General features: G+C 50.3%; 9 protein-coding genes across 9 annotated transcripts; 2 read left to right on the forward strand and 7 right to left on the reverse strand.

Annotated features, from left to right (window-relative positions):
* Window positions 1-173: 173 nt before the first annotated feature.
* M437DRAFT_79872 (bacterial alpha-L-rhamnosidase domain-containing protein) lies at window positions 174-2,319 on the reverse strand (the record flags this gene model as incomplete). The annotated part of the gene is made up of 3 exons (XM_041027252.1): window positions 174-1,616; window positions 1,666-1,712; window positions 1,764-2,319. 3 exons carry the CDS (start codon window positions 2,317-2,319, stop codon window positions 174-176), a joined length of 2,046 nt encoding a protein of 681 aa, XP_040884240.1.
* A 595-nt stretch (window positions 2,320-2,914) lies between these two features.
* Window positions 2,915-4,280, reverse strand: M437DRAFT_36089 (CRAL/TRIO domain-containing protein; the record flags this gene model as incomplete). The annotated part of the gene is made up of 2 exons (XM_041019379.1): window positions 2,915-3,496; window positions 3,549-4,280. The coding sequence occupies 2 exons, from the start codon at window positions 4,278-4,280 to the stop codon at window positions 2,915-2,917; spliced, it is 1,314 nt and encodes a 437-aa protein (XP_040884241.1).
* A 747-nt stretch (window positions 4,281-5,027) lies between these two features.
* Window positions 5,028-5,725, forward strand: M437DRAFT_61649 (uncharacterized protein; the record flags this gene model as incomplete). Its single annotated transcript, XM_041023966.1, has 2 exons — window positions 5,028-5,494; window positions 5,524-5,725. 2 exons carry the CDS (start codon window positions 5,028-5,030, stop codon window positions 5,723-5,725), a joined length of 669 nt encoding a protein of 222 aa, XP_040884242.1.
* A 495-nt stretch (window positions 5,726-6,220) lies between these two features.
* M437DRAFT_71045 (uncharacterized protein) lies at window positions 6,221-8,111 on the reverse strand (the record flags this gene model as incomplete). Its single annotated transcript, XM_041025611.1, has 3 exons — window positions 6,221-7,087; window positions 7,139-7,734; window positions 7,847-8,111. The coding sequence occupies 3 exons, from the start codon at window positions 8,109-8,111 to the stop codon at window positions 6,221-6,223; spliced, it is 1,728 nt and encodes a 575-aa protein (XP_040884243.1).
* Window positions 8,112-9,651: 1,540 nt separating this feature from the next.
* On the reverse strand, window positions 9,652-11,218 carry M437DRAFT_38110 (pectin lyase-like protein; the record flags this gene model as incomplete). The annotated part of the gene is made up of 5 exons (XM_041019774.1): window positions 9,652-9,938; window positions 9,987-10,019; window positions 10,073-10,188; window positions 10,238-10,503; window positions 10,526-11,218. The coding sequence occupies 5 exons, from the start codon at window positions 11,216-11,218 to the stop codon at window positions 9,652-9,654; spliced, it is 1,395 nt and encodes a 464-aa protein (XP_040884244.1).
* A 1,861-nt stretch (window positions 11,219-13,079) lies between these two features.
* Window positions 13,080-14,906, reverse strand: M437DRAFT_71047 (MFS general substrate transporter; the record flags this gene model as incomplete). Its single annotated transcript, XM_041025612.1, has 2 exons — window positions 13,080-14,183; window positions 14,403-14,906. The coding sequence occupies 2 exons, from the start codon at window positions 14,904-14,906 to the stop codon at window positions 13,080-13,082; spliced, it is 1,608 nt and encodes a 535-aa protein (XP_040884245.1).
* A 1,459-nt stretch (window positions 14,907-16,365) lies between these two features.
* M437DRAFT_71048 (uncharacterized protein) lies at window positions 16,366-16,899 on the reverse strand (the record flags this gene model as incomplete). The annotated part of the gene is made up of 1 exon (XM_041025613.1): window positions 16,366-16,899. One exon carries the CDS (start codon window positions 16,897-16,899, stop codon window positions 16,366-16,368), a length of 534 nt encoding a protein of 177 aa, XP_040884246.1.
* Window positions 16,900-17,778: 879 nt separating this feature from the next.
* Window positions 17,779-19,152, reverse strand: M437DRAFT_16546 (uncharacterized protein; the record flags this gene model as incomplete). The annotated part of the gene is made up of 1 exon (XM_041018866.1): window positions 17,779-19,152. A coding segment is annotated over one exon (1,374 nt), but the record flags the coding sequence as incomplete, so codon positions are not given.
* Window positions 19,153-20,113: 961 nt separating this feature from the next.
* Window positions 20,114-21,109, forward strand: M437DRAFT_37951 (ras-domain-containing protein; the record flags this gene model as incomplete). The annotated part of the gene is made up of 1 exon (XM_041019746.1): window positions 20,114-21,109. One exon carries the CDS (start codon window positions 20,114-20,116, stop codon window positions 21,107-21,109), a length of 996 nt encoding a protein of 331 aa, XP_040884248.1.
* Between the last annotated feature and the right edge of the window lie 273 nt (window positions 21,110-21,382).

The following is a 21,382-nucleotide window of genomic DNA, read 5'->3' on the forward strand; positions in this document are numbered from 1 at the left end:
AAGAGAAATCTTTCAAAGTATGCTCAGCTAACCACAATACTATACAGCCTCCCCCGTATGTGTTGCAGGTCAGGGTACCGTGGTAACTTAAAGAAACTTGCTGGGCATAGATCATACGAAGGCTCTATACAAAGAGACCAAGGCTATCGAGTCATCAGTCTCAGCTCCGGAGCTCAAGAGCCGGCACCGCAGCTAAATCTAAGCTGCCAATCACCCCCTACCAATCCTTCGACCTCGATATCTCCAGTCTGGTTCGCAGCAGCTTGGATGTCGAAAATTACATCCTTGCATCTACCTTGTACTTCGTGCAATCTCATGATTCCAGCACATGAGGGATAAGCTATGGCCACACCACCTGTAGTTCCCACTGGAGTCGAAAAGTCCATGGATATGCTGCCGTTTGAGGTGACGTTGGTGAATACTTCAAATGAGCCTACTGGAGTCGAGAAGCCTGCATGTGCTGTACTCAGATTGCCGAGTTTAGGTGCCATCTTCCAGGTTCTCCCGCCTGCGGTGACAAGTTGAATGCCAGCAATGTATTGGGACAAGAATGCTGTGGGACCAGTAGACCAGCCATGGGCATGCGAGATGCGAGGATCATTTGTGTAAGGTGCGTAATGAGTTGCTCCGTCAAACGCATAGCCTTCAATGAATGTGCTGTTGGTCATGCGCGGGTCGTCCAGCATGAAGCCCCACTCCAAACGCATGAGCTCAAGAGCAGCAGTTGCATTGTTGGCGCGCAAATGGGCCTCGAGCTCGAAGGCACCGATGAAAGGAGACACGGCATCGGCCGCTTCAACGGCAGGTGCACCATAGGGCCCCCAGCGTGCTCTGAGAGCATTGCTGATGGCAGATGCTTGAGTGGCATTGTTTGTGAGATTTGCGAGCACCGCAAAGCTGTTTCCGTCCTGAGGCATAAGTGTCGTAGTCTCGTTGTCATGGTAGAGGCCTGCTGTTGCGTTCCAGAGTAGTTTGTTGGCTGACTCTTTGATGCCGGACGCATAAGCTTCCCACGACGATTTCACGCTGCTGTCATTGAGGGCAGCGGCCAGAGTAAGACCCTCGTTGATGGTAAAGTACAGAATTGCATTTGCCTCGATGTTGTGACCTCCTTGTCCGAAGCGAAGCCAATCATCAGGGCTTGTGACGTTCATCAGACCGGTTTCATCGATGAAGCCGAGCGAGAAGTTGAGCCCAAGTTTCCAGGCGTTCCACTTATTCCGGACATACTCGAGGTCGTCTGTATACTTGTAGTAGTCGGAAACACCAATGAGGTTGTAAAGGTGGTAGGTTGCGGAATATGTATCCTGCTTGAACGGATAACCTGCATAAGGAAGTTTACCCGACGCATTCTGCAGAGAGAACAAGTTGTCGATAGAGTTTGTGATAGCTGCATCGTCGCTGGTTGAAACAAAGAGCGAAGGGGTGATAACATGCATATCTCCAGGCCAAATCAGACGGTCGCGTTTTGCGCCATCAACGAGAACAACGCTCGAGTTGGCTATAGTAGTGTTGGCGTACCACGACCAAGGAGCCACTGTGTCACCGGGCACGCTAGAGTTGATCTGGTTTGAGTGGATGAGAGCATCACCGTGCGTTGGGTCGATCGCCACCATCTATTCTTCGTCAGTGAGACGATTCCAGCCAGCAAACTGCGATACGTACCTGAATGGTATATGCTCCTGCATACCAGATGCGGTTCAATAACTCGTCTAGAAGCAAGGTCAACTAATCATCCTGCAGACAGTACTGAGATGCCTTACCATCGGAGTGGAAGAAACCAGTGTAATTCCTCAGATCCTCGGTAGTTGGCGAAGGCGTAAACTCGACCGTCACCTGAGTGATCTCAATGTCACCAGTGGTATTATGAATCAAACTCAGATATCTGAAGCCGCCTCTTTCATGCTGTCGATCCACAGACACAACACCCGGGCCCGAAGGGTAAAACCACAACGCTTCGTCCATGCCAGAGTCTTGGGTAGCATCACAGGCAATACCGGAGATCCATTGCGAGCTTTCGGAGTAGGTGATGGCGATAGACTGATTCGCGTCTGTTTTGTTACCAATGGTTAAGCTGACCAGGCCACCAATGTTGACGCCAAAATCGTATGTGACGGCTGAGATGCCTTTGAAGATGGCTGAGCCTGTTGAGTCGCTTGCAAGACTAGAAGCCCCAGTGATAGTTCCATTGATTTTGTCCTGGTAGACAGCAACTGGATGGAGAGTACGCGACTTTGGAGCCAGGATGTACTCGTCGTACTTAGAAACCGCTGATACTATCCCGGCGAGGGCAAGTAACACCGTACAAGTAAATTTCATGATGGAGTTCAATCCTTGATATGGAAGCAACGATTGGCGTGGGCGATCAAGCAATACTTATATGTCCCCATCATCCTGGCGTGTATGCCGAGAGAGCAACCCTTGATCATGATTGACCCATGCATCTTCGAGAAAGTTAATTGGTATGGATTGACATGGACGCAGAGTGGTTCAAGCATCATATGATGACGATGTGAGGGTTCTGAGATGGAGGCAGTAGAAAGAAAGTGGGGTCTTCTCAATGACTGTCACTCGCTTTCTCGGTCAAGCTTACCCCGAGTGCAACATCAACTTGTAAGATCGCTCTATTCAATTTCCATTTCTGTAAGACGACATGGGGCTTTGATGATTGTGCCCTAATGACAAACACGAGAAGTGTGCAATGCCAGTCAAACCAGCACTTACAGGCAGGCAGGACGTGCAAATGCTGCAAAATCGAGTTTGCCGATGGCAATAATGCTGAAGATCTCATGAAATATCGTAGTCCTCTGTGGACTTTGCATACTAATACAATAATATTATGAGAAGCTTTGAACGCGTGAACGCCGAAGTAGGCAGAATGTTAACCTGTCATTTATTCCAAGACAAGATGAATTTAGTCAAGGTCGGCACTGCTAGCAGATGGATAGAAATTCATCTTGCCGTCATGACCAATGATGCCGATGCGGTCGTACAATGTTCTTGCACGAACATAAGGGTCGAGCTGCCAGTAGTTTTGCAGCAGCTCCTGTCTGAGCGCTGACCTTTGCTCTCCCTTGTTCTCGCCCTTAGCCCACTGTACCGTTTCGGCCTGGTATTTTTGTACCAGTTCCTTGCGTTCAGCTTCAATCTTGTCCCTTGTTGCTGTGTCCTTCATCTTGTCATTTTCACCGGCTCTGGGCTCGACATAGTGGTACTCCCAGTCCTCGTCACCACCAAGCTCTTTCAAGATCTGACTCTTTGGAATGAAAGCGGAGAGCTCTTCGACGTTTGAGCAGAAGTTGATCTTGGAAGCAACAACAGGGTCGAGCCAACCACGAATGATCTTCCAAATGCCTTGAAAGACCCAAGGAGCCTTGTAGACGAGGACACTACCCAGCGATTCAGGGTAGTTGGCTTCGAAACACTTGATCATGAATTTGACAGGGGTGTAGTCCATGTTGGACATGGAGAAACCCGTCATGTCAAAGATAATAGTCTTGGAGCGAGTGTCAGCGGTCGTATCCTTGTCAGTATACCATTAAACTTACGGCAGTATCAATTGGAGGTCTGAGCATCATGCGAGCAGTGTCGATAGTATAGACGGTATATCTCTCAAGACTCTTCTCCGTTTGCTCACCACCGTGATGCAGTCTGGCTCTGACAATGCAAACAGGTCTTTCCTCAGCATCAACACCATGCAAGAAACTCTTGCCCATACGCAGTTGCGCAAGGAAATCCTCGGCGTCTTTCTTTGAGGTTGCGTCCGGGGCAGATTTAGCGTCAATCAAAGCGCCTTCTTCGCCCTTGTAAACAATGTCATCATCAACGTGCATTTCCTGAGAGCGCCAATGGAGAGTCGAAATCATCATGATGAGGGCAGCTTGGACATCCCATTTACGAGCACGTAGGAATCGCAAGAGCAAAGCGTCAGGGTCATCGTGCTTGACCATACCCCAAAAGGCAGTGCGCAGTGACTCGGGACTCTGGTTCTGAAGGGCCTGACGGAACTCCTTGGCCGGGCCGTGCTTGTCGTTCTCGTCGTCGGTATTTTCAGCAGAATTGTCGGCGTCCTTGTGCTTGCGAGAGAACATGGACAGCTTTGACTTCTTCTTATGGTCGGCAGGAGCAGGGGTGGAAGCGGCGGAAGCAGTGTCGACACTCGGACGGGCACCGCTCACAACGCCAAAGACATCAAAGGTCTGCATCCAGAGCTCGCGCAGCTTCTCCTCTTGATCCGGAGTGAGGTTACCGGGGCGTCCCGGTTGAGTGGTAGGTGCCATGTCTGGTTCCGAGAGTGGTTCTGGAGGGGTAGAAGGGGCGGACGTGTCAGGGAGCGAAGGCTTGGCTGCTTCTGGAGTGTAGTAGTATGTGTCTAGGATGTAGGCAGCGGCGAAGCCTGTAGAGATGGCGAGCAGGAGGGTGACAGGATCCAAGAGACTTTGTTTCTGGTGGAAAGTCGGGCGCGTGGGGAGGAGATTGCGGGCAGAGGGCGAGCGACGGTAAGCACGAGTGGCTTGACGTGACAGACGCGACGAAGATGACGAGAGAGTAGACGAGGGGCGGGCGAGGTTGAGGATGCGAAAGGGACGCATCTGTTGTGGGTGGAATTAGGATCAGAGAGGCTCAGCAGACATGCCGAGATTGAAACTCCCTAGGCCCGCTCAAGATGCTCCGCTCCGCATCGTCTTTGCGCATGACGTCGCATATGTCATGTCTGTCTGTTTGACTTTTATCCTTTTCAAGCACGACTCGTGGTCATGCTTCATCGTCCGAGTCTAATAATGGATGCAAACATGCAGTAGGTATACAGGACAGCTTGTGCGACAAGGTAGGTAGTATGCAGAGGTTGGTTTGCAATGAAAAGAAAATAATAATAACTTGATCTGGGCTCCAGCATTTGCCTCGTGCTTGACGGCGGGGCACGCTTCCGCTCTCTCTCTCTCTCTTGGCGTCATGCTAATCAAAACAATTCAGTTCGTACACACGGACAAACATACAGTCCACACCAACAAACAGTTTTCACCACAATGGCCTCGACAACACCTACCTCAGCACCGCCATCGCGCGCTCGTTCAGCCTCTCGCACCCGCAACAACATCCCCTCTCGACCAACCACTCCTTTGCGACCACACTCTCGCACCAGTCTCCGAGCCTCAATCACAACTCCCACAAGCGCAACCCAATTCTCCGACCAAGCCGTCCCTCTCGAAGCCCTGGAACCCGCATTCGGTGAACTCGCAGATGGTATGGCCGATCTGGAGGCCAACATGATGCACCTGCAACTGCTGCACGAGAGTCTGAACCGCTTCAACGAATGCTTCGGCGCTTTCCTCTACGGCATGAACATGAGTGCTTTCTGCGTCGACTTTCCCGAAGCTCCTGGCATTGAGAGCTTCAAGCGTGCTGCTGAGGCTGCCAAGAATCAGGCTCAACAGGACAGCGCCATGTCTGCTGACGTCCACCACCGTGAGAGAGATGTGGACGCTACTTTTCTGTGAGTTTCTCAAGCCTGTCGCATCCTAGTCAGCTTGCTGATCAGGACTTTGTAGTACCACCGACACCAGCTTCGTCGAGAATCCTCCAACTCCCAAGACAACCCGCACGAACAGATCCACCATGGCTCCTCCCTCTACTACCTCGTCTAGGACCACTCGCGGTGCCAGCTCCATATCTAGAGGAAGGGGCATACCGGCTGTCCGTGGCACAAGAGCTGGTGGCTCAGTAGGTTCCACCAGAGGCTCGGCCATTGGAAGAGGAAGAGGTAGAGGCATCATCAGATGATCGCCATCTGCTTCAACCCAAATCACATTGCACTTGCCAAAGAGGAGACTTCAAGCTGACTCTGACCGGCTTCACATTCTACGACCAGCTAAAAAAAAAAGAGTCAGAAGGCAATAGTAGACATTAAGTTTGCTATGAACGACAGAAACTGCGCCGAAAGGTCTATCTCCTGGTAGACATAACCAACGGCCTTCCCCTACAATGCCGCTTGAATGTTCAGAGGGGTATAACGAGCAGAAAACAAAAAAAAAACAATTCGCGTGTTGATCGCGCCGCGATCGAAGATAATGTCGACATCTAGCCGGCACCAAACACCCGCATGCGTGTCGTGTCCTCGTTGCGGCTCCTAAAAGAGCCATCGTATAGTCAGTTGGCTGGTCGTCTGATTCAGATGGGACGAGGTGGTGAATTGAGTCGGGGAGCATGAGTTCCTGCGTCTTTACACAGTCTTTTCTTTTCTCACAGCCCATCCCTTGAGAGCAAAGCAAACGGAGGCCCAGGACATCACTAGGGCGGTCATGCCCATAGCGACGGTGAAGAGGAACATGGCATCCAGGCCATTGCCTTCGATCGTGCTCACGGCATCTGTAGAGCTGCCCATGAAAATCATGCCCCCGCTGATCAGGCAGAAACTGGCTACCAGCTCGGTAGGAGGGCGGCTAGGGAAGAATGACTTTGGTGGTGCTAGGTAAAGCAAAACATAGGTCGCTGCTCTAGCCATTGCAAAGCCCATGAATAGAGTGCCCCATTGTTGATGCAGCATTGTCGATACCATGCTGTGTTGGTGGTGTCCTGACATGGACATTCCCAAAAGCATGATGACAAGACCAGGCATCGGGTTGAGGCTTGTCTTGTATGTCTTTGGTACTTCCCACTCTTGACGTTGCTTCTCGAGCGCATCACCAAAGAGGGTGGCCTCTTCCTGCCAGGTCGAGACAGAGGTGTTGAAGAGGTTCCTAATTCTCTTGCTTTCGATGAGCATACCCATCAAACCACCACCAAAGAACATGATGGTGATGCTGATGTGCTCAAGATCCTGGGCGGACCATGCTTTGCCCCACGCATTGAGGTGTTCGAGGAAGACATTGCTTGCGCCGTACAAGAAGATGACAAAGGATTCGACGAACTCGGCCGAGGGAAGTCCGGCCGCGAAGCGAGACACCATGGGATGTTCAGGCTTGACGTTCCACGCCCAGCCAAAGTCCGAGAACGCACCCATCCATCTTCCAAGAGTCAGGATGCCGTACCAGAAGAAGATGCCGCCCTTGACTGCATGCGCCATTCCGGAGAAAATGAGACGTTGACGCTGTTGTCCTTGTTAGCATGGTCATGTATGTCCGACACTGTCATTGCTTACGTAGAGTCCACCGAATACGACACCACCGCTCAACAGACTCACAAATCCAAGGACTGGCATACAACGTTCGGTCAAAGTGAAAACGACCTTGAAGGCTGTGAGTGTTCGACCGGATGAGATGCGGGGGACCTTTCGTGAGAGGAAGCGATCAACCGAGTTACTCTGGATGAATGCTTGCTCTTCGGATCCATCCTCTTCCTCAAAGTCTTCTGGACTTGCAAGCTTGTGCGCCGGGATTGAGTCTGAGCTAGGCGAGCGAGAGCCAGAGCAGAGCGTCGCTGAATCATGACTCGAATCTCTTGACCACCTATGGTTCTGGAGGCGATCGTACTGTGCAATATTGTCGGCCGTCATTGCATGCCTCTCCTTGGCCTTCTCGGATCGCGCCATGTAAAGGTTCACGAAGGTCATGAGGAACCATACTGCGGCGATCCAAGTCACAGCCCATCCCATCTTGTGGTGCGCATTGTTCGGGTAGAGGTCTGGTGTCTTTGCATCGTAGATGATGCTGGTGAAAAGACCGAGCCCGTTGACGGCTAAGAATGCGACTTGCGCCGGGATTGTGAAGCGCGAACGAGCTACGCTGAAAACGACAGCTGCATTTCGGTTAGTCTCAACTCTTCTGGAATCACGACTATTTAGGTGTTGTGCATCCTCCCAGCCGCAATACGACAGACATCAGCAAATAAGATGGGAACAAATGCTTACCGACAGGAAGAACGATTGCCCATGCGATTGTCATCAGAGCAATATGCGCATACATCCAGCCTGCAAATTCTGGATACCGGAAATAGTTGCTTGGAGCAGCCGAAGGTGCTGCGACTGTCGCGACGGCTGTCATGTTGACGTGTGTATTCCCCATGTCCATCGCCATTCCGGAATGCTCATGCTCGTCGCCGTGAGCCAAAACCAGAGGGAGCGCAGCGAGCAGAAGCAACGCCGGGTTGACTGAAGATATGCGATCAAGCAGCATGAAGTGGGCCAGTTGCGGCAGAAGTCGATATGTAAGTGTGTTGTTGAGGAATGAGTTGGGCGCGCAGATCGCGAGAAATGCAAAGAGCAAGATAAATTAGGGAGGCTGGTTAGTAGATGCTTCGCGGGTAGTCGCACAGCACTAAGACACAGTATGCAGATGATGAGGTCGCAGGAAGATGGATTCAGGTGATGCGAGAGTACTTATGGGGTCGGTAAGAGGTATGTGATTAGAAAGATCAGAAGGAAAGATCGAGTTTATGACGGCGCGGTGAGCTACCCTTTTGCTTTATAACACCGACACCGCCAACACCGAAGACGTCAAATCATGAGATGTCGCGAGCCAGCGGAAGACTTTTCCTTGCTGCCGATTCCGAGCCATACCGACGGATGGATCCATCATGGTATGGTAATCATGGTGTGTATGCCATGACATAAATTTGTAGATGACTTTCTTCGGTATGACGCTACCTAAACAAACGGTACCCTTGCCGGACGATCCCTTCGATTCCGCCGCCTTCCGTCGTTAAAACCTCCACCTGCCCAGCTTCTACAGCACCGAACCCTCCTATTCAGTCCTCCGAGTAAGTTCAGAGGTGAATGGACATGATGCGAGGATGTCGCGCTTGCATCTCGGCTTTAGATTTCAAATTTTGAATCTTCGTTCGCAAGTCAAGATCTCACTCTCTACGTGACTCCAAGAACCTATGTATCATCAATCCATCCTTGCGACTTCTTTGCCATGCTTCCATGTTTTCCATTAGTCGGTGAATCAGAATTCCGGATCCGAGCCATTCATATACAGCAACTAGAGCTTGATTGAACCACATGGCGCCTTGGCGAGATGCTCACGCGCAACGCATATCCATGCTAATCGTCGAATCGAGCGTTTCCAATGTCTTGACAATTCGGTCTTGCCTCGCGCAAACGTGCCCTACTTTACATGACAGGTAGTCAGACATGCATCTCGGCAACAGTCTTGTAGAGAACTCTGTCATATACGACCGAGGGACCGACTTGGCAGTGGCTGCTGACATATCGCACCCATATCTTTCTTCATGTGCTGGTCTGACTGGCATTTACCTGTTCTTGACTGGCGGGGTAAACATTCCTCACACCGTGAACGGCGACTGACAGGGTTCCACCGCACCCGAAACCTGCATATAAGCACTTTAATCCAAGCTGCAGAATGACTTGTCCACTTCGCAAACGATAATAAGGCAGCACTAGTATCTCGAAAAGGTTTCTGCATTGCTGTTGCCTGTCGCTCGCTCACATGATCGTTTTGCATGCCTTACTTCCGATCCCGATTCATCCGTGCCCATACCATAAATCTTTCTTGGCTTTGCCCACTTTCGTAGGTGAAAGTTCCAAAGGTCAGGTAGAGAGAATCGCCGACTGTCGTCTAGGGCTCGTGCCGTTTTCCGAGTCATGCTTTTGCTTTTCTCATTCATTCAAAGTCGTTTCTTTTCGTCCAATTTCTCATCTTTCTAGAAGAATGATACCTCTCGCGCATCCCCAAAATTTTGCGCCTCATCGATTCAAAGCATTGTCCACTCTGAACGTTTTCGCCTCTTGAAGGCGTTGTCCTCGGAATCTGGAGGACCTGTGCAATTGAATCCTACTGTTTGCTTGACACTATCGCATTGATATTGTCTTGGCGTTGTGTTGTTCAAGCTGTTTTGCACGACCACGTTCGACAACTGAATGTCTCGGCAAGGTGCTGCTGCACTGCACTGCATTGTTGTGACAACGTCTCCACGGATGGTGCCTGAGAAATTACTCAAGAACACATCGCGGATGTTGAACTTTGATGTATCACAATCGCCTAAAATCGTCAGCCCAGATCTCACGATGAGGCCCACACATGACTTACCCTGATTGCCCTCGAAGTTTGTGCACTGGGTGACTTTGAGATGGTCAGTCTGAGTTTTTTGATCCGAAGTGTAAGCTGATACTCACTCGTGAATGCCTTCTGGACGTTGAACAGGGTGAAGTTCTCAAAGGTGAGGTTCTGCGCATAACCCAAGCCACCACCACCTCCGTTTGGAGGAAGACCTTTGGCAACTCCGGTCCATCTGTGAAAATGTCAGTAAGGTTCGAATGAGGCGGCCACAAGCTACTGACGTCTTGATGTAGGCACCATTCTTCGTATTGTGAGACGTGATATTGCGACAAGTCACGTTTTCTATCGTTTCGAACTGGCCATCCATCTGACCAATGCTTCCAAGAGCGATACCAGACCCTCTGTAGAACTGGCTGTCTTCGATCAGGATGTTGGTTGAGTTTGCTTTTGGTGAGATCGCATCGTCGCCATTGTCTACAGTCCACCTGCGGAAGGTGATGTTGTTGGCGTAAATAGTGTCACAACCATCAGTATTCACAGTTGGTGCCTGGAAGCTATGTCAATATCACAGTGTTACGTGGTGAGAATGTATGACTTACGCCAGTCTTGGAAGTGTTGTTGACATAAATGTCCTGCAGGAGAACGTCCGCCGAGTGGATCACTGTCATCGTCCACATCTGACTCTGGAGGAATAGCAAGCCTTCAAAGGTCGAATTCGTGGTCTCGGTGATGGTCAATTGGTGCGGCCGCCTAGGGTAATTCGACCTTCCATTGACGAATCGATACCAGACATCACCATTGCCATTGAAGGTACCAGAGCCATATCCTTGGAATGTGATACTATCTCCGCCGAGTCTCCAAGCAGTGCTTTGGTTCTGGTAACCAACAGGCAACGAGTTGTTCAGCCAGTAACTGATATTCGAGTTGTCCCAGGAGAGTGTTCCATGCAACTCGATGTCGACATTCTTCAAGCCAGTCGTTTCCAATACGCTACCAATGGTGTATGTGGTGTTCTGAAACACGATGCGGTTGCGAAGTCCGGCTTTGGCCTGTCCACAACTCTCGAAAGCCTTCAGGATATTTGCTGAGGAATCCTTTCCACTCGATGCTGGTTTGACAACGCACGTGACACCCTGAGTAGACGCAGGTGATGCGTAAGCAGACGTTGTCGGTGCATGAGTATGTGTCGATGATGCAGATGTCGGCTTTGCATGTGCCCTCAGACCCAAGATGGTCGCCAAAAGAATAAGTACCAACAACATGGTAGTGAATGCCGCAGCGTATAACCAAAAGATAATTTTTCCACGACGACCCTTCGAAGAATACCACCGTTGTAGAAGGCCTGGAGATACGGGCGGTTGCAGCGTTGCGGACTCGTCGACTTTTTGAATTTCTTCTACCACCACCGAGGACATCTTCTTCGCTTCGTCTCCATCGCTAAGCTCCGCATTCCTCATGCTTTCAGCCATTGGGCAAAAAGTTTATACGAGCCTCTAGCACCTGACTTTCCGCGTCGCGCCAAAAGAAATGCTAAGGCTAGTGGGTGTGGCAGAGAGGATCTTTCGGCAGCATGACATCTGTGGTGTAAAGAGAATAGGTATGATTATGTACGGAGGAGGGGGTTACCGTCCGGTAATCACCAAAAAGAGGAATCGCGTGTCCGCGGGGTCCTGATCGTGATTGCCCGTTAGTAGCAAATGATCAGCGGATCAGCTCCTATTTTCTGGCTGTAGAGTTATGCTTAATCCGTGCTTGGGGTTGTCAAAGCCTGCTCTAGAACGGCCCCAGCCTTTTCGCGAGACGTCTCCGACCTCTAGGACAAACACGTGCCCTTGACTTATTTTATGTTTCAAAGATTCCAAAAATCGCTGAGTGGTAGCGCAATCGCGCAACTGCGAGCCCTTAACACGTGCTGCTCTAGATGATGTTATGGCAGTGTTAGACAACTGACGTGGGATCGAGGCAAACCATGCTCCACGTTGAACCTTTCGATCGTTCTCCGTTGTGTGTAAGTTGGCGTCTGCTCGTACCGGATGCATCCTGCCCCTCTTCCTCTGGATCTTTCCTTCGTCCAATGGAGGAAGAAAAGGGGTCACGCGTCTTTGAAGGCACGGCGATTACCTTGGCCTTCAGCCAAACGTCCTTTCTGGATTTGCAGTGGCGCTTTCCATGGGACTAGGCCAGCAGAGCTGAACATAGCAACAAACCCGCAAGCCACACTTGTATGAATGTCACCGTTGCAGCTGCTTATATCACAATCGCTTGTTGTTGCGCAGAGATTTGCAAGGCCAATGCAAGGACGGTCAACGCCCCGCACATATGCTGCGATATGAATATTCTACGGTTTTGAGTAGACGATGACTATATGCATAAATAGTATTGGCCAGAGAACATCACCAGACCGTGCGCCCAAAGGCGATCCTTACTGCGGGGTACATCCCTTCGGTCTATGTCGTGCTTTTGAACGAATCTCACGATATCTTCAATATCTGTAATCCGCCTAAGAGACCAGCGAACAGTCCACGTGCATAGTGACACCGGACTCGTGGAGAATTTTCAGTCCGCCGACGTCTTTGTAACACATAGGGTTTGTTCAAAAGCAAGCCGGATATCGGCTACACGAATGTCCATTGGTCTGGTAGCGGTATACAATTATAGCTGCCGAGACATGTTCGCACATCACGAGCATTATGATAGACATGTCTCAGACATGTGGTAGTGACAAATCAGAAGAGGTTATTCGTCTGATGACAGGAATGACATTGCAAATAGCTGACCACAGATTGTTCCAGTCGTCTTCTCTGTGATGAGGACCCTAGATATGCTTCTCCGAAGCGGAGTGCAGCAATTGTGAGAGCCGAGGAAATGCACGACCGTATGAAAGCCCGAAACGAGTCCGACGAGAGCTGATAGACACGTCTTTCCTCGGACGTTTATCTTTGCTTGAAAAACGGTCCATTGACACAATTAGCATGTGACAAGACCCTAGTACGCTGGGAGCATGATGAGGTTGACTATAATATTACATTCATTTGTACGCTTACATACGCACCACCGGGTATCTACTCTATTCTATCATGAAAAACAAACAAACAAACAGAGATAAATGCTGTCTATCATACTTTAAGCAGGCAGGTTGTCGGCGTAACTGAGACGTCTGACTCCCTCCTTCTTGCGATCCTCAGCCAAGGTCTTTGCGAACTTCGATCTGTCGCGGATAAGAGGTCCCTTCCAGTAGAAGATGTAGATAGGGATGACTACAAGCACGGACGCACCAGCAAGGATCGTACTGGCATAAGCCTGAGGGTGTCCTCCGATGTTCTTGTAGAGAGGTGTAGCGTACATGGCCGAAATTCCAGCAAGGAAGTCACGAGCAAAGGCATTGCCACCACAAGCAGAGGCAGAGTAAACACCGTAAGCAGCAATCATGTAGTCTACTGACGAGAAGTAGATGGCGTAGTTGGCGATACCGACACAAGCGGAGAAGATCATGGGTGCGATCCAGTGAACGTGGTAGCTAGGACCAAGCGAACACCAAGCGAATCCAATCAGACCAATGGGTTCCAAAGGAGCAAGCCATAGCAGCACCTTGAGACGACGCTCTGGCAAGAAGCAATCATCTCCCTTCTTTCTGCGGATATAGTTGTCGCGCATGAAGCATGGGAGGTACATGAAGTAGGCGAGGAAGTAAGCGAGGTTGATGGGGATGAAGGCCCATGCCTGGGCGAGAATACCAAAGTTCCACTTCGTGTATACATAGGGGAAACTTTCCAAGAAGGTAAAGATAAGGGCGTCAGAGAAACCGGAGAGAAGCGATAGACAAAGTACGATGGGTTCGCGCAGGAACATTTCGAAGGGACGGATCCAGACTTTGCCAGCTTCCTTGAGCGAGATACGTGGTTTCTTGAGCTCGTTAGGTCCATAGATATTGGGATCCTCGCCAGTCTTGCGACGACGTTTAGCTTCTCTGTCCAGGAGGATAGTCGAACGACTTTCGGGCATGAAGAAATGGATGATTTGGACAACACCACCGAAGATGAGCATGATCCAGAAGAACCATTGCCACTTGAGGAAGCGCTGGATAGGTCCACCAATAACACCTCCAATACTGGTACCGATACAAGAAGACAGGACGATGAAAGCCAGAGGGTACTGCTGCTCGTCGGGCTGGTACAGATCGGCGATGAGACCAAGAGTGACACTACCGCCAGCAGTAGAGAGACCACCCTGTACTCCAGTTAGTACGTGTATTGATAAGAGCTTTGCGCGGTTGAGCGATATGTAAACTATAACAAGGCACATATGCTCTCGGGTCGGAGATGTTTCTAAGAAGAGTCGATCACATGTCGCCTCTCCTTGGACAACAATCTGTCTCTCGGGCATTTGTGCCTCTTTACAGGCACATGTGTGAATGCTTCACCACACAAGAAGGAAAAGTATGCTTACCAAAGCACGGCAGACAAGAATCGTTCCCCAGTTAGGAGCTAAGGCGCAAGGAATCTGCCAGATGTTGATGAGGAACATGGAAAGCTGGAGGATGGGCCAACGACCAAACTCCTCAGACCAGGGCGCCCACAGCTCGCAACCGAATGAGTACAGAACCAGGTAGATCATCTGACCAGTTCTTGCTTCTTGTTCACCAATGTGGAAAGCCTCCGACAGAGGTGTGACGGCATTGGGAAAGACCGAAGTGTTGTAGTTCATGGAGATCTGGATGCCTGCGATGCCAGCCAGATACATCCATTTCTTCCATGTCGGCCAGGCGTATGCCAAAATCTCGGGGCAATCAGTCTCTTTTAGTTCCCTTCGTCCTTGAGCATCGACAGGAGCCTTCTCATTCTGTTCGCCGACAGGGCTGGGGCTGCGTGTTGTTTCATCATCCTTTTCTGAGTTGTTTCCACTAGACTCGTGACTCGGGATGTTTCTTTGCTCAGGCCGTACGTCCGTCATGCTTGAAGCTTGTCAAATAATGAGAGTTCTACAAGAAAATAGGATACATGGCTATTGCTATGTTTATGTACGGGTCCTCAGTAATGGACAAACGAGCCCCGGGTTCCACAGCCATGACGTGCGGCGAAAAAATTGTTGGAGAAAAGATCCACTCGATAGGTTGGGATGTCAACGATGAGGAGAGGGCCGCTCGGAAGGGTCTATGCGGTGTACCTTTGTGATTCGCAACCTCTGGTATATGGAAGTGATGTCACTTTCCACAGGGCTCTCGGGACAGGTCTGGGCAATGATATCAAACTTTTCGAAATGCTGTTCTAATGGGTTTAGTTTTTACTGTGTTGAGTAAGGTAGCGACAAATAGAGCCACGAAGATCAGCCTCTCGGATAGTGCCCTGGATTGATGTCAGGCGAAAATAGTCAACCGTCGCTACTCAGAAAAGGATTTTGGGTGCAACGATCGAGGCATCGATTCTGAGATCGGGAGAAAGATTGAACCCGGAGCACGCATCCGAAGACCTCAATCCCTGTGATTTCCTACGTGGCAATGAAGAGGACTTTTTGCAGTGTTTTCTTAGAGTCTGTCAACGAATATTTGCGACGCGTCTTGCCTTTGCGATTTGTGTTCGTGAATCGTGAGAAACGATGTTGGTCTCAACACCCCGGATGTCGCTGCCATTTCCAAAACCACTGACGTCTTTTCACCGAGCTGATGCCGACTACAGGCCCACCCACATCCTTTGAAGAGAATTATGGGCCCTGATACGGGGATTCTCCCACTATTCCTCTTCATCGAACCCCGACTCTGGATCTCCAGAAATCCGCGGAGCCATTTGATCTTCTGCTTGAACAAGGAGTTAAAAGGTGTTCTCCTGTGCGGAGCTCCAGAAATAGCTCCAGTCGCTGCTGCAGGAACCCCAGAATCCAAACAGGTCATGAGATGTTACACCGTGCAAAGGACGAGAAGATATGGAGCAAGCCGGAGACATCATCCTGGCATGGTATTCAGCCTATTGATACCTGGTCGACGTGCATGGAGCTGGAGATAGTCGCTTAGAGCACAAGCGATCATCGCAAGTAAAGAGCAGCAAAGCAAGCAGCACAAGACGAATGACGAACGTGGTCATTCTGTTCGGATGCCCGGAACTAGGTGATTGTCAGCTCTGTTGATCAGCTTTACATTCTTCCCATGTCCCGAACACTGTCACAAACCCGCAAGCGACAAACGAAAATGGTGTAAGCGACGGAAATGCAATCATTCATGATCAAGGATGTGGCCATAAGAAGTAACCGTGAGTGAATTTTTAAGGACGACATTCTTTATCGGAATATATCCTCTCAGAGGTTATGATGTTACAGTCTTTGGCACACGAAAAGGATAAAAGAGCCGCATACAAGAGCCGCAAAGCTAAAAGTTCTGCCCGATGCTGCCTGCACTGCCATGGTGCACATAACTGCAATCCTACTTTCCTTCTCTCGCAGCCTTGACAAGGCCATCTAGCCAGTCCTGATGTCCATTCAACATAGGGTTGGGCTTCTTGGTCGACAACTCAGCAGCCGGCTTGCCAATCTGCGACTCTTGCGTCAGGATCCTGACACGGTCATGATCGAGGTCCTCAATGACCCAAGCATGGTAGACATCAACAGCCTTGTCCTCATCGCCGTCTCCATCAGAGATGGCTCGCCAAGCAATACGGCCAACCTCCGTCTTTGAAGGCTTGACTGATTCATAGACCTCGGAAGGCAACGGCGGGAACCCAAAAGTTGAGAAGCTGAACTTGTCGCCTTTCTCCAAGAATGGTCCAGATTCTGGAGGTGTGATTTCAGAGCAGTTCCAGTAGTATGACTCCCACTTGGTGATGTCGGCGAGGTACTTCCAGATGTCTGCTGCGGAGAGCCCTTTCACAATTGTCTCATTGCTAACAAAGTTGTCCGTCGTGCCAGGAAGGAACTTCTCTGGCCAGATAATAGTGGGTGAGGTAGGTGCAGATGTCATGATGGTTCTGAAAGGTTTGATGCGACAGAACTGTCAATGTGATCTTATCGCTTGGGTGTTATGGATGAAGGAGGAGAAAGACGATGACGACATGTAAAGAAGCCGGACAGCTGCGGCAGCACCCAAACTATATACCTTGTCACACGGCCACAATCTTGCTGCATCATGCAGTATATTCTGCTTCTTCATCTAGAGTTCCTCGAGAGTTTGTAAGCTCAACATTCGAGGAGGTTGGATTCTTTGGTCAGATTGACTCTACACGCCTCAGATCGATTTCTTGGTAAGCAGCATTTCAAGATGATCGACAAAACGACACACATCCATCAGCCTTTTTATCGATCCGTTACAAAGCTTGGAATCAAGTAGAAAGCAGAAGCAAGATCCAAGCAGCAGTACCGAGTTTCAGCGAGACCCTGAGGTGCTATACAAGCTGGTGCTCTTGGATGAGCTTGCTGGCAGTACCACCCTGTCACAGGACATGCTTCATTCTCAATTTTGAACAAGGAGTTCGCAAACACTAGAAGTTGATTGTGTCATTAGGACTCGCTAACACGATGAGCTCTTGTCCCCTTTCGCGCGCAACCACCCATGCTAGGAAAAAGACAAAGAGTATAGAAGAAAAGAAACAAGAAGGGAAAATGCTACGCATTTCGTATCCTGAGAATGAAAACAAGACCAACGCCAAGCTCTTATGAGAAAAGGAAGTAGCGGAAAATAAAAATATACAGAAAGAAGAGAAGAAAAAGAAAGAAGCACACAGGATCACATATCCATGCCTTCGCTATCGTCCGCAGGCTTCTGCTTCTTGTCCTGCTCGATAGAGATGCCGGAATTGTTGTTATCAGCATCGGATACGGCAACTCTGACCCAGCCCTTGACGGTCTCTTCCCCAGTACTACTGGGTTTTAAGATTGTCTCCTCCTTTTCGCCTTCAAGGTTCTTCTCACCGACATCAGCAACCTCAATGTTCATGTCCCTGAGAACTTGCAGCATAGCACGCGTGTTCAATAACAATAATCTTTCTGGGTTCTCGGTCTTCAGCAACTTGCTGGTAAGGAAAGGGAACAGAACGCCAAAATCGGATTGGGAGAAGTGCTGGCTCGTGGCTGGATAGAAGAGGTGCGGGTTAGGTCCAGAGAAGTTCTTGGGTGGTGCGATAGCTCGGCGGACATCGTTGAAGTTGCCAGTCCACTTGAAGAAAGCTTGTGACATGACACTAAGGATATTCTTGCCACCGATCGAAGGATCGGTATATGACGGCAGAGAGCGTTCTCGGAGCCAGGTCTGGTTTGGACTGCGAAGCGGTAGGGTCCAGAGATCAAGTAATAGTACGGGAGAAGCGGGAGTAACCTGGCGAGTCAAGGCAGAGTCTGTCGGAACGATAAGAGGAGAGTGCGCATTTGAAGGACGTTCTTTGGCGTAGAAGACAGACTTGAGGAACTGGACAGTCGTACAGGCGCCAAAACTATGGCCGGCAAACGCAATCTTGCCAGGCGTATGCACATCGAGTTGTCCTGCAAATCTCGACAAGACGTCAACCCGCTCCTTTTTGGTTTGTGCAATGTTGTCATCCAAGTTGTTGACTTTTTCGCCCTGATCGATTTTGAGCAGTGCTGCGTGAATCAAAGAGATTTCATGGCATCGAATGCGCAACTGCTTGTCTCTTGCAGCGTAGACTTCAGGAGAGGGAGTGTGCGAGATTTTGATTTCGTCGACAATTTTGCTAGGAGTGTCCGAGGTTGCACGAATGTATTGAACGGGCGAACTGCCGTCTCTGTGGTCCATGGCGATGACAACAAGACCGTAAGAAGCCATTGATCCGCAAACATGCGAATACAAATTGCGGTTACCTGCAAGACCGTGGGAGAAGATCATGACGGGCCATCTCTTGTTGGTGGTGGGTGGAGCGAGAAGCGGAGCATTGCGCTGGGCTGGTATAGTGATGTAGTAGAGAATCGAGGGGAAATAGGAGAAGAAGTCCGAGGCACGTGAGTTTGCACCCAGAAGACGAGCGAAGGCAGAAAGATTGGGTCGCTGTGGCGAGGGGATCCATCTCACAGGCCTCGCGGTCTCTTTCTGGTCATGGCATGGGTAGAATATGCGAAAAGATACGGTAGGAGCGGCGTCGGCGGGGGTTGCGGCGGTGGAAGGCAGTTCAGCGGCTGGAATCTCGACATCGACAGTGCCGACGGTATGAGGCCCAGGGTATTCTGGGAAGGCCGGTGTTGGATTGAGGCGTGAGAGGAAGGCCACCATGACGGCGGTGGCAGTCGTGCAGTAGTAGAATAGGAATAGCAGAAACGAGGAACAGTAGGTGGACAAGAAAATTGCAGTAAACAGGACTGGGAGAGAGAAACGAAGTGAAGCGAAAAAGCAGGATGGGCTTTTCTCGAAAGGCATGTGAAAGGACGACTTAGCGCACACGACCACTTACCCGATCGAAAATGACTTCATCGAAAATGCCGGCTTGGCATGGAAAGTGTACTTGCAAAGAGATGATGATGTCGAGATGTCGACGACACAGTCATGTAGCATGCTTCTGCCATGTCCAGTACGTCGTAGGCCTCAGATGACCCGGGCCATGCGGCCAACCACCGTCGAGTTGCTTCTTTGAACATGTCGACTTTGTGCATTGCTTGTTCGAGCAGTGGGCATGCGACAGCTCATGGCCGAGGCACCTTGCAGGTCGTATGTCCAGAACGATAGCAGGTCGATGAAGCGAAAGAGCCACACAACAGAACAGACATGCTGCTAGAAGGCATGTGAGTCTGTTGTAGGCAGCAAGGAAGAGAAAAAGACCAGAGAGGTCGAAAGAAGCTGGAGCTCATTCTTCTTGGTAGGAAACGGCGATATCCGAAAGGGCTTTCTTTTGGTGCCGACAGAAGGGCGGACGCTGCTTTCAACAGAAAGTCTGGGGACGATTGTAGCAGAGCAGCACCAGGCTGAAACAGGCCACTCGAGTGCAATTTGGTTATCTTCATCTCATTAATCACACCCTTTTGTTTGCGCATTTCGCGACATATCATCAACTCCTCTCCACCATACTTATCCGCCTAATCTTTCGACACCCATCAAACATCAATGGTCCGACTTCCAACCTTCACGTGAAACGCGACATATCCATCGGCCAACAATCCACTTATCTCCGAGTCCACAGAGGTCACTCCAAACACGACCGACCTTCCATACACATAACATACACCCAACCACAACCATGGCGCGACAACGACGACTCTCGTCAGCCTCGACCACAGGCCCTGACAACGCCCTCCCGCCAGAGTCTGAACTCGGCTCCATGTACGACTATCTCGCCAAGATCATCCTCCTGGGTCCTTCGTCCGCTGGCAAGTCCTGCCTCCTCCACCGCTTCGTCAACTCGTCCTGGCGTATTCTCTCCTCTCAAACAATCGGTGTAGAGTTCGCTACCAAAATCGTAAAAGTCGGCGACGGCAACCGTAGAAAAAGAATAAAGCTGCAACTCTGGGATACCGCCGGCACCGAACGCTTTAGGAGCGTGAGCAGGAGTTATTACCGCGGCGCCGCTGGTGCAATTTTGGTCTACGACATTACGAGTAGGGATAGCTTTGCACAGCTGGGTACCTTCTTGAATGATGCGCGCGCCCTGGCGAGTCCGCATTTGACGCTGCTGTTGGCCGGTAACAAATCAGACCTTGCCGATCCCGTCGACAGCGATGCAGAGAGCGACGATGACATCGACGATATCGGTACTTTTTCACCGCAATCTGGCCAGACGCCATCGAGCTATGACTCGCGCAGGTTCGACAGTATCGCTTCAAGAGGCACTATACCGCGAGGGGGCAATGGTACGCGCGCTACTTTTGCGCCCGATGGTCGCCAAGTTTCTGCACTTCAAGCAACACAATGGGCAACTTCACAAACCATTCCCCTCGCTGTTGAGGTATCGGCTTTCAACGGAGACGGTGTGGACGAACTATTCAATCGTCTCGCTCGTATGATTCTTGCAAAAATCGAGCTAGGAGAGATTGACCCTGACGATCCGCTTTCTGGTATCCAGTATGGCGACAGCTTGTCTTGGGCTGTTGATGATGGAGGGAGCAGTATAAAGAGTGGCGTGGACGGCCCCAGGCGACGGAGAAGAAGAGCCGGTACAGGGCAGTGGGCTTCTGGCTTGCGCGAATGGGAAGAAGTCTTCAGACTTGATGGTCCCAGGCGGAAAGGCTGCTGTTAGTCACACTGTCTGAGGGCAGATTTCCTTTGTCATACTTCATCGGACTGGATCCAGACATAAAGACATAGAGAGACAGGGTGGGCGCAACATATCGCGTTTGACACGCAGATATAGCAGGACAGACACATTTGAGACCTTCCATAATATTAATCCTAATCTTGTCGCGTATAGCGACATGTTCTTCAAGACGATGATCACCAGCGCTCTAAAATGTTTCTCTCGGATGTCCCAATTTTCGATGAAGCTGACGATGTTCAAGAAGCTTCGTGAGAA

This window comes from Aureobasidium melanogenum (genome assembly GCF_000721775.1).
Source record: "Aureobasidium melanogenum CBS 110374 unplaced genomic scaffold scaffold_1, whole genome shotgun sequence".
Classification (NCBI taxonomy): domain Eukaryota; kingdom Fungi; phylum Ascomycota; class Dothideomycetes; order Dothideales; family Saccotheciaceae; genus Aureobasidium; species Aureobasidium melanogenum.